At 33.4% G+C, this 15,430-nt stretch overlaps 1 protein-coding gene across 11 annotated transcripts in view; it reads right to left on the bottom strand.

Moving 5' to 3' along the window:
* Lrp1b (LDL receptor related protein 1B) overlaps window positions 1–15,430 on the bottom strand; it is a 1,848,437-nt gene that overhangs the window by 270,894 nt on the left and 1,562,113 nt on the right. For all 11 annotated transcript variants that reach the window (XR_015445151.1, XM_087195526.1, XM_087195530.1 and 8 more), the window contains 3 exons: window positions 12,406–12,528; window positions 8,314–8,454; window positions 6,931–7,118 (listed from right to left, as the gene is read on the bottom strand). Coding sequence is in view for 10 of the 11 variants with exons in the window: in XM_087195526.1 (XP_087051652.1) it covers window positions 6,931–7,118; window positions 8,314–8,454; window positions 12,406–12,528 (452 nt within the window). In the remaining variant the exon portion in view is untranslated. The remainder of the gene's footprint in view (window positions 1–6,930; window positions 7,119–8,313; window positions 8,455–12,405; window positions 12,529–15,430) is intronic.

Here is a 15,430-nt window from a genome sequence, read left to right as displayed (position 1 = left end):
GGTCTGAGAAACTAAAAGTGTAAATGAGGATCAAAATGTATAATAGATAATGTGAAATAGGAAAAAAATGTTCAAAGAGGAAGGGGAAGTAGGGAGGAGGGGTGGGTAAAAGGAAAGAAGGGAAAGAAAAAAAAATGAGAAAAGAAGGAAAAAACAGAAACAATTGTTTTGTAAATAGGGAGAGGTGGAGGGGTGGAAGGAAGGGAAGGGGAATGGGGAAAAAACAAGAACCTAGATATATCATGTACAGTTACAAATTCCCAATGATGAATGTGATCATAATGTATACATAAATTATACCAATAAAGTTAATGAATAATTTAAAAAAACAGAAATCAAGTACTTTCCCTATGAGAAAACAGGAGAGATGCCTTGAGGGCATTTCAGGAATTGTCAAGACTCCACATATCACAAGCTCAAGGTCAAAAAACTATAAACTCCTTTGAAAGATTTTGCTTTGAATAAAGAGCTCCAGAGTACCCTCTTGGTATAGGACAGACTAGAGAAGTATTTCTTTGTGTATAGCCTTCCAAGCACTCGGGCCACTGCAGCTGGACTTCAGTGATTTCCCAGCTGGCAGAAGCCTTGGTTGTTGTCCATATAGTGTTGGTTTTGCCTTAAGGCCAATGAAGTATATGCCTAAAAATAGCTAAAATGATGAATTGTATATTATGTTTATTTTAGCACAGTTTTTAAAAACTTAAGAAGATAAATCTAACAGGATACAATAAGTTATCACTCTAAAGTCCTGAAAATTGATTATAGATCCAACTGGTCACTACATAGCACTGTTGAATCAAGGGGCAATTTAGGATAAGTGAAAAGTTTTATAGAGTGGATTGTAATTTTCTGAAACAGTATTATAAAATGAAACAAGGTGCACCTTAACCTTAATGAGGTTTCTTAAATCACATTGAATGCTCATGTTAAGCTTACAGAAATACTACATCAAACTATGGAAAATTAATTTATTTAAGGTAAAATTTGTTATAATATAAAATTATATATACAACTATATAAAATTTATAGTGTTTTTTAAATGTTGTTTTTCAAAGTCAAGAATTTATAAAGAGAATTTGCTACCCAGAGCATGAACATTATTTTAACACAACTTTTTTACATTCAAATAATCCAAAATATATGTAAGAAAATCTACTAGACTTATAAAAGATACAAGATTTGTCTATATTTAATAGAAAAAAATGTATACTGTAAAACATTTTCACCACCCCTTAAAAAGTCAATTATTGTGAGTCAAACATAAATATTCAATGTAATCTTAGTTTTTCTTATTATTCAGAATTAGTTTGTTTTCCTTGTTTATGTTAATTTTATAGGAAAATATAACAACCAGGGAGAAATGCAGCTGTCAAATGTTTCCTATTAAGGAAAATGTCTTTGCAGATTTTCAAATGACATTTGACAAATATTATCTTTTATTTCTAACTTATGCTTTCAAAATTTCTCTCTGCCAGTAGTATATTGCTTTTCACATGATAAATTATCAAAATATTCATGCTTTAATTTTTATCTTTTTTTGAGGAGTTAGATACATTTGATTCGTAGAAAATGTACACATTTTCCAATTCAGTAAGATCTAAATTTTGCTTTTGTAAGCAATTTCATATTATTGTAAAATTTAGGAAACGATTTCTTGCCATTTTCTGTTGATACTGCAATGAGAAATAGTTTTTCCTATTCCATACAAAAGAGAAATTAATCAGCAACATTTTTTCTAAAAGAGTATAAGCACTTTGCTATTCTAATGATTTTATTTAATTTTTAATCAATAAATTGTCTTATATATTATATACATACATATAAATATGATACACAAATAAATATATTTGTGAGATATATTTATGTATACATTATGTGAAATACTTGATATGAGGCTTTGCTTAAATCTTTTATTCATGATGCTGGTCTCATCTTAAATTTTTATATTGATATGGATTCCTCCAATAGATATATGCATCCATTTTACCAAGTTATTTACATCAATTCTTCAAATATTATATGTACATATTTTGGAAAGATTAAATACTTTTGTCTATTTTAACTGGAATTTTCACATCATTCTATGAATACTTAATAAAGGACAAAGTAAAAGTGATGATTTTTTAAAGGTATCAATAAACAACTATTTGTGTTTGAAGAGTTCTTCAAAGTTTTTAAAAGAATATAATTTAATGTGGCTTTAAGGGTGATGTCTTCTTTTAAAATAGTTTTCAAAATACAATATTATAGAGTAATAAATACATCTTATATGTATGCATTTTAACAGAAACCTCATTTTTATGTCATGTCATGAGGTAGCCATTTTATATATTTTACCATCAAGAATTTTGTTTTTGGTACCGGGGATGGAAGTCAGGAACTTGCGTTTGCAAGGCAGGCACGGCGCCACTGAGCTAAATCCCCGGCTCTCATCAACATTTTTATGACACCAAAGACACACAATTTAAATAGCAATCAACTTGAAAAATTGTCATATAGAAAATGTGTTGTGATAGAACTAAAGAAATATTTACAAGCCTATGACTTAAATTTTTAACTAGTTATCTATAACAATTTTATGATGTAGTTCCTGATACAGTCAGAGAATAGTTCTATAGTAGATGTAGATAAGCCACCAACAATATTTTTTTCTGCTCCTTGGGATTTAACGTATTCCCTTCCAAAATTAATTACACAATACAGTCTCTCATTAAGAGCTGTCCTGGCTCACTGGCTCTATTTCCTGCCTGTGAAAGAGTATTTATAAATTGTTGCATGTGTATTTTATGTTTGTAAGTTTATTATTCTAATACAAAAAAGGTCCCAAGGAATTTAAAAATAAATATAGCATTAGGTTTCTTGATATTTGTTTTGCTTTGTTTTGGGGGGGGGGTTGTTTTGTTTTATTATTTTGTTTATTTTCACACTGGAGATCTAATCCAGGCCAAGTAAGCGCTCTTGTAGAGAACTATGGCCCTAGCCTCAATACTTCATTTTTACCTCCATTTTCCTATTAGGAGGAAATGACTGTTACAGTTTTTAAGTTATACATAATACTGTAAAACCTGTCAACATAGTTGTTAATCAATACCAGAAATTCAGGGCTTAAAAACAACTAAATTGGTTGTTTAACTGAATTTACCATTATATAGAAATGACTTGATATTCAATATTAAGGCTTGGTGAAAAATAGCCAAGGATCTTCATTATACAAATATTTTTCTAGCACAATGTTAATAAGGATATTTAGCAACTGCCAAAATATTTGTAATGGTGTTATGTGATGCAATTTAATATTAGAATTTGTCGATGCAACAAAAGATCTGAGAAAAACAGTTTAAAGAAGAGAAGTTGATTTGTCTTCAGAGCTTTCAGAAGGGCATGAAGGAGGAATATTGCTCATCTCATGGATGCTCAGAAGCACAGAGAGAAGGAAAGACTCTGAGAAAAGACATACCCTTCAATGGCCTGTGCCCGGTGAACTACTTCCAATTATCCCTTGTAATTTAATGACCCATGAGCTATGTGCTCATGAATGGATTAAGCTATCCATGTGGGTAGCACTCACATGATCCAATCACTTTTCTAAAAGTCCTGCTTCTGAACACATGAGCCTTTTGAGGGACATTTTAGGTCTAACCATGACATTCTGCCTGTGACCCCCAAAGCCTCAGGTAGATCCCATTGTGTAACGTAGTTAGGCCACCTCCAAAAGTCTCCAAAGTTTTAATAGTTCCAGCCCTGTCCAAAAGTCTAAATCCAAAGTCTCCTCTCAGACGTCAAACTCTTAGCTGTTTTACATAGCTCCAAGCCTAGGTAAAAATCAAAAATAAGTTACATAGTCCTCAGATACAATGGCACAGGGTAAATATCACCATTCCAAAAGGGTGAGAGAAGTAATAGAAAAAAATGGAATTAAATCAAGATAGAAACTGAGCAGGTGAAACATTACACCCTATAATTTCCTGTCTGGTATCTGATAGCAGAATGCCAGCTCCAGAAAGCTTGGAAAATCTCATTCCTGTGACCTTGCTGGCTGTAGACTAGGTGGCTCTTCCCTAAGGCTGGCTCTGCATATTACCTCTACTTTTCCTTGTTGGGTGTTCCATATTCCTACTGTTTCTAGTTTCCCAGGGGTCTAACTTTAGCCTCATTCCCACAGCTGCACATATCACTTTCTTAGGGAATATCTGTAGGGAATCTGACCCTGTCACCTACTATCTGGCCTCCTAAGCCTTCCTTTAAAATCTACATGGAAAGTTCCATGAACCTATAGCTCTTGCACTCTGTGTACAAAAAAATCAGTATCATGAAGATGATACCAAGTTCTCTCATCAGCTCCAGCTATTCCCAGGCCCCTTTGGACTATGGCTACAGTGGTTCTGAGAAGCTGGTCAGCTTGCTATGAGGAAGCAATCCCCCACACAGCTGTGTTTGTGCAATGCACCCGGGAGCTCCCTTCTCAAAGCAGTCTTTCAAAGAGTTGGAAGTTTTACACCTTTGAGCCTGTGATGGTTGTGGTCAGAGCAATTCCTGAAACAACCTTGATGGATCTTTCCCATTGTCTCCATGCAAATTATGTGGTTTCTTTTAAATGGCACTAATCTCTAGCCACACATTACCTGGCTGCAACTTTACAGGACCCCTTGGTTCCTTTAGGGAAAATCTACAAGTTTTTCATGTCATACCACTCTGTTTTTGTTCATAATTCTCACTGGTAAATCTAAAGAAAGACAGTCATATCCACATCACCTCCTGAATACTGTAAAGCCTTAAATTTTCCTCTGCCATATTAATTAATCCATCTCATTTAATCTCATCCTTAAACAAAGCATTTTGGAATGGGCAAACCATAAAAAAGTTCTTTGCCAGAACGTAAAACACAGTCTTTAGTCCAATTTCCAACAAAATCAACTGTCTCATCTAAAACCTCATGAGCTCAGTCATAAGGGCCATGTTCAGCATTCTGTCAGCATTCTGGTCTTTGGAATTTATACCAAAATTGTTTATTAACCTCCATTTACAACAGTCTAAGGCTTCCCTCCTTGTATTTCCAAATCATCGCAAATTCTTTCCACAGACAAGTTCCAAAGGCATAAGAACCACATGTTCAGATATAGTCACAGGAGTGACAGTTCCTTGTATTACTCAGATTTTCATCACTGACAAAATACTTAAGAAAAGCAATTTAAAAGAGAAAGATCTGGCTCATGGTTTCAGAGGTTTAAGTTCATGGTAAATTGGTTACAAGGCAGAAACATCATGGCAGACGGGCATGACAGAGAAAAGCTGCCCACCTCAAGGTAGTTAGAATGTGAAAGAAATGAGAGAGACACCCTCCAAAGGTAATCCTCCATTGGCCTACTTCCTCCAATGAAGCTCCACCTTTTCTTTCTGTCCTTTAAGTTATGAACTTATCAGTGGGTTAATCCATTGATGACATTTAGCACCCCATCATCCAATCACTTTCCCAAGAGTCCCACTTCAGAGTATATATACCTTTTTGGGAATTTATGGATCACACTGTAGCAAGCTCTTTCTGATGTAAAGAGTTCTAGTGTTAGAAAAGTCTTCCTATGTTTAAAGGAATCTGTCTCCCAACTTCTAATCCCAACTCTTAAAACAACTCAGACTAGTTGTGCTTCCTATTTCGATCCTTTGTGTATTTGAATATAGTAAACAGCCATCTTTGCTCTAGGCTGAACTCCTAAAGACATATAATCTAGGCCCTTGCTTCTTCTGTATGTACAAATTCAGATACACTTCAATTTTTTAATGGTATTTTGACAAAATACCATGTTCATAAATATGCACAATACCCCAGATGAGTTTAATCAATGAAGAACTCAACAGAATAAAATCAGGTCCTAGCAATGGTCAAAATTGGCAAATTGGCAGAAGACAGACTCTGTGTTATAGTAACTATATCCCATTGCTCATTCTTTTTTTCTTTTTCTTTTTTTTAGACAGGGTCTATCTATGTAGCTCAGACTGGCCTATGTAGCCCAGGCTGGCCTCAAACTCATAGCAATCATCCTGCCTCAGCCCCAAGTACTGGGATTACAGGCATGAACCATCATGACCAGCACATTACTGATTCTTAAGGAGTTACTTGTCAGTTAAAAGAAAAAAAAGAAAAATAAGAACAATAATTTTAAAATAAATAACTTTTTCATCAGGTGGTGACACAGACTGAACCAAGGGCCTTGACCAGGTTGATCATATGCTCTACCTCTGAGCTACATACCCACACCACAAAACCTTTTCCAAGCCTATATAATCAATTTTAACCAACACACAAGTTTACATCTTAGTATTGTATTAGTTTGTGCCCACTATCCCAGCATAGTGAAACAGAGATATTTTTAGAAAATATTTCAGTCAGTTTTATAGTGAATCACACCATCAGGGAAATGGTAGTAACAAAAAGCAACTAAGTTACTAGGAATAATTTCTTTTTAGCATACCTTCATTCAGTCCTAATTCTGCATGTTTTGTAGTTTTGCCCTCTTGTTTATGTAAACATATTATATTCTGTTTTGATATACTGAATGCATTATTAGCCCATTCTACATTAAAGACGCATAAAACAGAAAGAAGGGAAAGAAATGAAAAGTTAAGAATTGAAGATATATTTATTTTGTCATTATCATATTATCTTCTCTAAACATTGGTCTTTCCTTGCTTAATGTTTTTCCTTTTGTTCTGAATAGAATGCAAGTTCTTTTTATGTTTTTGTTTTTAACTTCCTTTGTCAACTCTTACGCCACATTATTTCTATGGTTGTATTATACAGACACTCTCCCTTTAAATAGTTTACCTAACAAGGTTGCAATGCCTTTTAAATTTTACATTCACATTAGATTAAATGATTTTCATTAGCCCTAATTCATACATGTTACATGATTTACCTTTTGGATGAGTACTTACTTTGTAACTGATTGGCAGGTCCTGACAGTCTTGTGAGCAGCCACTGGTTTTCTTACTCAAACATTCATTTATGTGGCAGTTTCTCTCATCGGAGCCATCGCCACAGTCATCTTTATTGTCACAGAGACGTCCACTGGGGATGCACCTGCCATTTTGGCACATAAAAAATGAACTGTTGCATGACTGTTCTGGAAAAAAAAATAAAACAAATGGAACATAAAGGGCATGCCATTTTTTTATACTACAGTTGTTGAAAACATTCACAAATATGATGACTTATCTGTCCAAAATGATAATAAACATATGTACATTAAAATGCTTTATAGCAAGTATAGTAAGTTATACATAAACTGTAGAAAACCAAGGGCAAAGCGTATGCTCATGTTCTACACTTATTGCAACCCTAGCTTTAATTCAAAAAACTAACATTCAAAAAAAGTTTCTACAGTAAACTTAACAGGCTAGCTCTATCTCATCTGTACAGTGAAGAATGAGCTCAAAAGTGTGATGACAGCTTGACATTTCCCTCAAGCTACAGGACTTCGAGAAATTATATCATTAAAAAATAAGAATATAGAATAGGTAGATTCCAAAATATTTTTGTTTCAGAAAATATAACATTGATGTTTTTAATTTGGGGCCTAAAAAGACACTGATGGTGAATAATAGTTGTTACAAATACAGCTTTGGAAAGGAGTTCAGATTTTACTACTCATAACTGGATGGTTTGAATATTACTCATTATCATACATGCTTTAAAAAGTCTATTAACATGTAAATGGTATAACAGAAGATCTAATTGAGTTTATTCTAAAATATATGATTATATATTCAGCCTTTGGGATAGAAGCATGATAAATAAAAATGTATGTATATATTTGTATTAAAATAATATGCAGTTTATTTCATGTTGCCTAAGTGTGAAAATTATTTCAGAGGAAATCTTTTAAAATATATTTATTTTTTAAATTTTTAATTGACACATAATTGCGCACATTTATGAGTAACAGTACAATCATACGATCCTCTCACTAAATCTTAAATTATTTTACATTTGAATTTTCAAATAGGCTTCTATAGGGAAATTATCTTCATACAATATTTTATTTAAAAATGTGTTTTGAAGGATGAGGGCACAGGATAACAACAAATCTATCAGAATCATTGCCTAAACCTTCATATATTTGACACAGAAGTAAATTTCTAAAATGAGGCACAAAGCATGGTTTATTACTAGGATGACCCTACATGGTATCACTAGAGAAGTCAAATCCTAATAATTTGAATTTCTTTTCAAAGAATATCATACTAGACAAAAACTCAGTCACAGATTTGGCATTAAACATAAACTTCGGAATGCCATGGCATTGTACATTTCTGTACCTGCATTTTTACAGTTTGGGTTTAAAGGTGCTTCATCAGAATGGTCAGGACAGTCAAAGTCTCTGTCACACTGCCACTGAGTATTTAAAAGACACCGCCCATCAGCACAACGGAATTCTTCTGCACCGCACTGTCGGTAACCTAGCAAAAAAGAAAGAAGTCTGGCTCATTCACATAATAAATATTAACTAAGACTTTATCCTCGTAATGCACATAATGCCTAATTTACTATGAATTTACTTATGTCTTCTCCGGGAAGTAATTTCATTTCTTTCCCTTGCATTAATTACAGATCTTTCCTGCATTAATTACAGTTGCAAGAGATATTTGTGGTTTTAAAGTAAAACTAAGGCAAAGAAAATAAAGTTGGAAACAATATACTCTTACTATTTCTAGGAAAAGAAAGAAGAATTCAACATTGAATATAACTTAGTCACTAACTGTCTATATCTTAGGGCTTTTTTCTTGGAATGGAAAACAAAAAGGAAAGCTTTTAGGATATTTTTTTCAAGCCTGAATTGCTTAGGTATAGCACCAGAACATATGGATGAACTGAATCTGAGCTATAACAGTAATTCTCAGGAGCTGTAATGTCATGTTTATGTTTAGAAACCAGCATCCCGAGTGTAAAGAAATTGTTAAAATGAGAAAGAAATCAAAGTAAATTTGTAGAGTAATAAGCAAACACTACCAAAATTATCCTATATATTGATGCTTAGAGTCATTAAAAAGTTTTATTCAAATTTTAAAATAAAACCTATCATTTGCTAATGTTCATATCTATGTCTATTTTTATGTAAAGATCTTTGCATTTTTAATATTGTTTTACAATTGATTTTTTCCTATTTTCATCAACAATAAAAGTAGTCACTTCTATTAAATCTTTTTGATAAATCTGTTCTACTTCTAGAAGGAGATATTTTTATCTAAAAAAATGAACAAAATTTCCATGGAAAAACAATTCAACAGTGTGTAACTCATTTACATGTTTATCACTTTGGACCATAAAACTACCTGGTTCTAAAATACACAGTTGTCATAATACTTCTTCCCAACCTTTCCTTCACTACACCTTCTCAGTCGATAAATACATTCAAGTCTGGCTAGCCCAATAGCAATGAAAGTCCATTCATATTCTTTTCTTCCCTGGACTGCCTATTTGTTTACTTACTTTCTTCTAGTTCATCTTTAAACAATCAATATATCATTTCTGTAATGTGGACTTAATGAAATTTACCTTCGAGATAACAAATATCAAGCAGCAACTATCAAATTTAAGGGTGTCTCAAAATTCTGTCTTTCTGTGCTTTTGTGCAGCATTCCACGCTGTTGACTGCACCCTTGGAAAGAACGTCCTGAAAATACTTAAAATCTCTCTTTGGTTTCTTTCCAACATTGCTTTGCTGTTCCATTCTTGCTTTCTACTCTCTTTCTATATGAGGTTCTCTTCTGTTTTGCCCTAAAGTATTGCACATTTCAATTTTTGGTCTATTTTCCCTCTTTTCTGTCCTACATTGTGTGTATGCTCATTCCTTATCATGGTCTGAATCTCACATTTATCTTGATGGTCACAAAATTAACATTACATATACTCACCATATTTTGTTGTCTGTACCCATATTTTCAAACACTCACTATGCAGTTTTATGTGACTGCTTAATTAACACTTATTAATCAAAAACCCAAAATAAATTCTTCTTCGTCTTCATCTTCTCTTTTTTTTTGGGGGGGGGGTGTACATCAGGGATCGAACTCAAAACCTCATACTTGCAAGGCAGGCAGCGGAACCACTAAGCTAAATCCCTGGCCCTAAAATAAATTCTTTGTAACATCATTTTCCATGTGCATCAGAAAAACTGGTCCTTCACCTCTGTTTTCCAAAGCTCATCAAAACCAACCATCTACCAAATCACCCAACCTAAAACTTCTATTTTATTCTCACATCAATCTGTGAATGAACCCTGAGACATGTGTAGCCTCTATTCTTCCTATGCCACCATTCCTTTCCTGGATCAGAAGCACATTGCTAACCACCAGAATTATTCCAATAACTTCCTAACAAGTTTGTGCGCCTCTCATCACCCTCTTCCATGGCAATATTTCTTCCACTCTGCAGAAAATGATGGTTCAGAAGCATGAATTCTACTGTGACATTCCATTCCCATGTTTCAAAATGCATACTGGCCTCAGAGGCAAAGCAATTAAATACAAATTATTCAACATTGTATTTGAGGCTCTTTCTAATCTATCTCCAATTTAACTTTTTAACTTCAACTTAACCTCACAAAAAACTAATTGCTATTTATCAACCACATGAACTGACAAGTCTTTGTAAACATAGTTTAGTACGTGCCTCGAATTGCTCTAAATGCTTAACACATATAAACTCACTGAGGAAGTTCCTTAGCCTTAAGAGTTAAGCACTGTTGTACACGTATTTTATAGCTGAATAAATTAAGGTGCAGGGAGGTTAAGTATTTTCTCAAGTTCACACAGCTACTTTGTGGCAAGTCCTGGGACCCAGGCATCTGACACCAGAATCTATGCTGTAACTAACTACCATGTGATTCTCTAAAGCTATGTCTTCTGACAAGCACTCATCTTCTTTAGTGCCTCACATAAGAATTATTTACTCAGTTTTCCTTCCAGGCACTGTGATTCTTCTTATTTGGCAAAGTATGCTATAATATTGTCTTCACAATATCTATTATGCATTTTGTTCCTTATTTAAACTTTGTTTCTCACATAAGAGAAATGATGTGTTATTCACACGTATGTCCAATTTATTTCATTTAAGAATGTGGTCTTTTAGCCAGAATTGTTTCAAGTTTATCCTTTTTATGGCTGAGTAGTACTCCATTGTATTTAAAAAAATCACATCTTCTTTATCTATTCATCATTTGATGGGCATTGGGCTATTTCTAAGATTTAGCTATTAATAACTGTGCTATTTTATGAACATGGGTGCACATATATCATTGTAGTTTGATGCTTTTAATTTCTTCTGGAAGATACTGACAAGGGGGATACCTTCATCAAATAAAACCTCTATTTCTATTTTTGTGAGGAATCGCCACACTGATTTCCACAGTGGATGCATCAGTCTACAGTAGAGAAGTGTTTGGGTCACAGATGAAATTAAAGAAGGAACTAGATAGTTACTACAATTAAATGATAATATACATACAACACACCAGAACTTATGGGATGCAATGAAAGCAGTTTTATGAGGGAAATTTTTAGTGGTGAATGCTCATGAGGTAGATTTTAAAATATCACATATAATACAAGACTTTAAGGAGAAATCATCCTAAAAGCTGATATTCTCTAACACCAAAGAGATTTGTGTCAAAGACCAAGGCTATATTTGCTGTCCAAGAAGGGAAAAGAAGGTATTAAATCTACCACCTACCATGGGCATATAAGAAATCTACAGTTTTTTATTGTATGTATGTATATGTATTCCTGTATATGTATTTAATTATTTTACAAAGCCACTAGACTCACATAAATTTTCAACTTTAACTGGCTATTTTAATATGATTGCAAAGCTTATTTATTTTTATCACAAAAATTGTATACATGCAGATATATATTATAAATAATAGTTATCTGAATACATATGTAATAAACATATAAATTATATGATAATAATATTAAATTTTAACAACTTATTGGATACCTAAATAATAAAGTAAATGAAAATATTTTCATCAAGTTTTTTCTGATAATTCTAAATTGTACTTTTTTCTCATTCAAATCATTGATTTGACTACCACAATGAACAAGCTAGCCATGAACTGTCTTTGAAGTTCAAAGTACTTCAAATCAAAGACATTTCAATAGATATTATTCAATAGGAGTACTCACTAAATGACTATAACTAGGCATGCTTTTCAAATAAATGTATACTTTATGCTAGAGTTTACAGAAGTAATATGTGCTGTGGCTGAATATTATTGAATTTACTAGTCCTTAATGACATAAGTAAATGTGTGCTTGTTTTTGTCATTTTGAAAATGTATTCCTGATGTCATGTTAAACAGTTCTTTGCCCGAGAATCTGCTCTACAAAAAGTGTCCACATACGCACCGCACTTCAGGGGCTCGTCCGAAGCATCTCCACAATCATCATCATGGTCACAAACAAACTGCTTGGGAATGCAGACTTTATTATGGCACATGAAAGTGTTTTCATCACAGGTATTATTGGGAGCTAAGAAAGACATCACAAAAATAAAGTTACCTTTTCAAAATTAGAAGTTTAGAGAATAAAATCATATCCAATAATTGAGTTATTCAGAAAAAGAACTTCGTTTAATATCCAATATGTCAGACAATTTAAGTCTCATGTATATATTAGAGCTGTGCATGCATAATTCAAAGACTGTGTACATACACAATTCAAAATTTTAGTATTTCAACTACTACTCTAGAGTGAGCCTAACATTTTAGGCCAGGTAACAATATGTAAGCATTCAGAAGTATAAATTCAAATGCTCATTTGAACACTTGAGTGATTAGAACAAAATCACTCAGCTAATAAATGACTGACTCCTTTTCTCTACTTGTGCCTATATTATGCTAGTAAAGGGATAAAAGTGCTCCTTCCTTGTGAAAAACGAAGCTGAAAAAAGTGCAAAATACCAGTGTTCATGATGGAAGTGAAAACAGAGAATTGAGAAAGTTGTTGTTTTAAAAAGAAAATAAAACATTTGGGGGATTTCCAGGGTGAGCTGTTGAATTAGGTAAAGGTAAGATCTATGATAGAATGAGTACCACAAATACTACATAAAATTAGAGATATTGATCCTTGAAATGGAGTATTGATCCTTTAGGAATACTGATCCATGAAACTAGTGCTCCAACAAGTGCCATAATAACTGGGGAAAATGATTGATCCATATGTGCAATAAAAGTGTATACAGAGAAAATAAACTTTCACACAATATGCATAGAAACATAAGCACTCTGAAAAGAACATTATGCTATTTTTAGTAAACTACTCTTGTGTATAAAAGTTAAATGATATAGTAAGATTCAAGGTTTAGGACATCATAAATGTCAAGAATCTGTCATATGTTATATAGAACAATGGAAAGAATAAAGCTTTGGAGCAAGTGCTCTGCCACTTACTTATATTTGTAAACTCAAGGAAGGCATTTACCTTCTCAGTGCATCTGTTTCCTTTTCTGTTTAATGAGGATAATAAAATCTATTTGGTGAATTTCTCGTAAGGACTAGATATGACATGTGATGCAAATCTTCTCATATTGGATATTTAATACCTTTCTAGGCATTCTTTAAATTCCTATTGATATAATAATTACTTTTGGCAGGTCCTCAAAAATACTTTCTGTAATATTGAGGCAATTTGATAATATAAATAAGCCTCACCTATCACAATAATCGACATATAATGGACACTTGAAACAATTTGGGTGTTTGCCATTCATTCCCCCTCCTCCCCACTTCAATAAGCAGTTTCATCCCCATAGAACCCAAATCTCTTCGTTCAAGCCTTAGTCTATGTTATCACTGCTCTTGAAGTCCCTCCATGAGACTTCTAGGATTTTTTATGGAACATTTCTTCGTGATGATCTAGTATCTTTTATATACATCTTTTTAACACTTGAAGAATTATAATTATTCTTTCATATGCCTATCACATTGCCCAAGACTCCATGGATCAAGCAATCTCTGACTTTAATCTCAGTAATTACTGACATAGAGCTATACATAGGTAAAACAGATAGTGTTCTCTGAATATAATAAAGTATTATTTACTTTCAAAAAATGTACTTTAAAAACCTATATAGAACGCAAATAGAGACAGTATTTAAAATTGGGGTTGTAATCAAAGTAAAATTCAGCTATTAACTCTTCTAACTTTGAACTCTGTGACAGTTTGTATAACTCAAGTGAATTATTCCAATTCAAACATGTGAATTATTCTTTGAAACACTCAGCAACAGTGACTTACTTGGCATTAACACTTTCAGGTCACTTGAGTACAATTTGCTACATTTTAGCATAATTTACTTAATAGTACCCACGTGGTCCAAAGTGTTAATATGCCTCCTGGAGTGTTATTTTGCTACAATAGCAACAGCATACTGGGACCATCTGGATCCCTGAATTGATATATAATCCTTTATTATGTAGCCCTCAGTGGCCCCATTGACCTTTATAGACACACAGATCAGTTTCAAGAGCAAAGTGAATTATTCTACAACAATAGTTTAAGTTCTGTGCAAATAAGTCTGCCTCAAAGATTTTTTTCTTCCTCTTCTTCTTCTTCTTATCCTCAATATCATCCTGTACACAAACCAGCATACATACTCACTTACATTATGGCTTGAAATACAACATTTTAAAGATTGGAAGATCAGCCATTGGAAAGATGATTGGCAGGATTCACATTAATGACCAGAATTCAGTACTATTTCTGATAAATTACACAGTTCATAGATGTTTTGTGTGACCTTGGGATCTTCATTCAAATATTCCCTCCCCTCATTCTCCTGATCTTGTAAAGGAATTTATCTAAATTTTTACTATTGCATAATTGCCTGAAAATTTCCCGAGGTGACCTAGAGGCAAAAACTTAGTAAATTGTCTGACCTCCAGAGGTGATTCTCTGATCCCTCAGCACCATTCAGCTATATCCACACTATTTGTACCTGGCCTAGGGGTTAAAACCCTATCTGTAGGACTAATAGGTGTTTTCTGACCTCCTGATCAGTTGTTATCTAAGAGCAGAGTAGCCATTTACAGAGGGTCTGTACTAGGTAGTCTGAAGGCTTTTATAGAGGTAGGGGTGGAACATTAAAAAGAAATCCCAAACTTTCCACCTTCATACATGTGAGGTAGTGATATCTCCCAGAAGTGAAATGATAAATCTGCAATCATTAGGATGGTTTTTAGGTGGGATATATCACTGTGAGTGGTTGAAATGCTGAACAGTAGTGAGAGGGGTTGCTGAACGACTAATATAACAGCATTCCACATAATTTAGTCTGACACCACTCAGTGTCCAGAGATTAAGGAAATGGAAGAAAATGTGATGCAGTGAATATTATACAAACACCCAAAGTGCTATTGTATCTTCTTTTTTA

This window comes from Heterocephalus glaber, unplaced genomic scaffold, assembly GCF_053883595.1.
Source record: "Heterocephalus glaber isolate CG9 unplaced genomic scaffold, H.glaber_assembly_v1.0 deba00000347, whole genome shotgun sequence".
Taxonomy (NCBI): Eukaryota; Metazoa; Chordata; class Mammalia; order Rodentia; family Bathyergidae; genus Heterocephalus; species Heterocephalus glaber.
The sequence above is the reverse complement of the archived record's forward strand: the minus strand, read 5'-3'. Positions and strand labels throughout refer to the sequence as shown.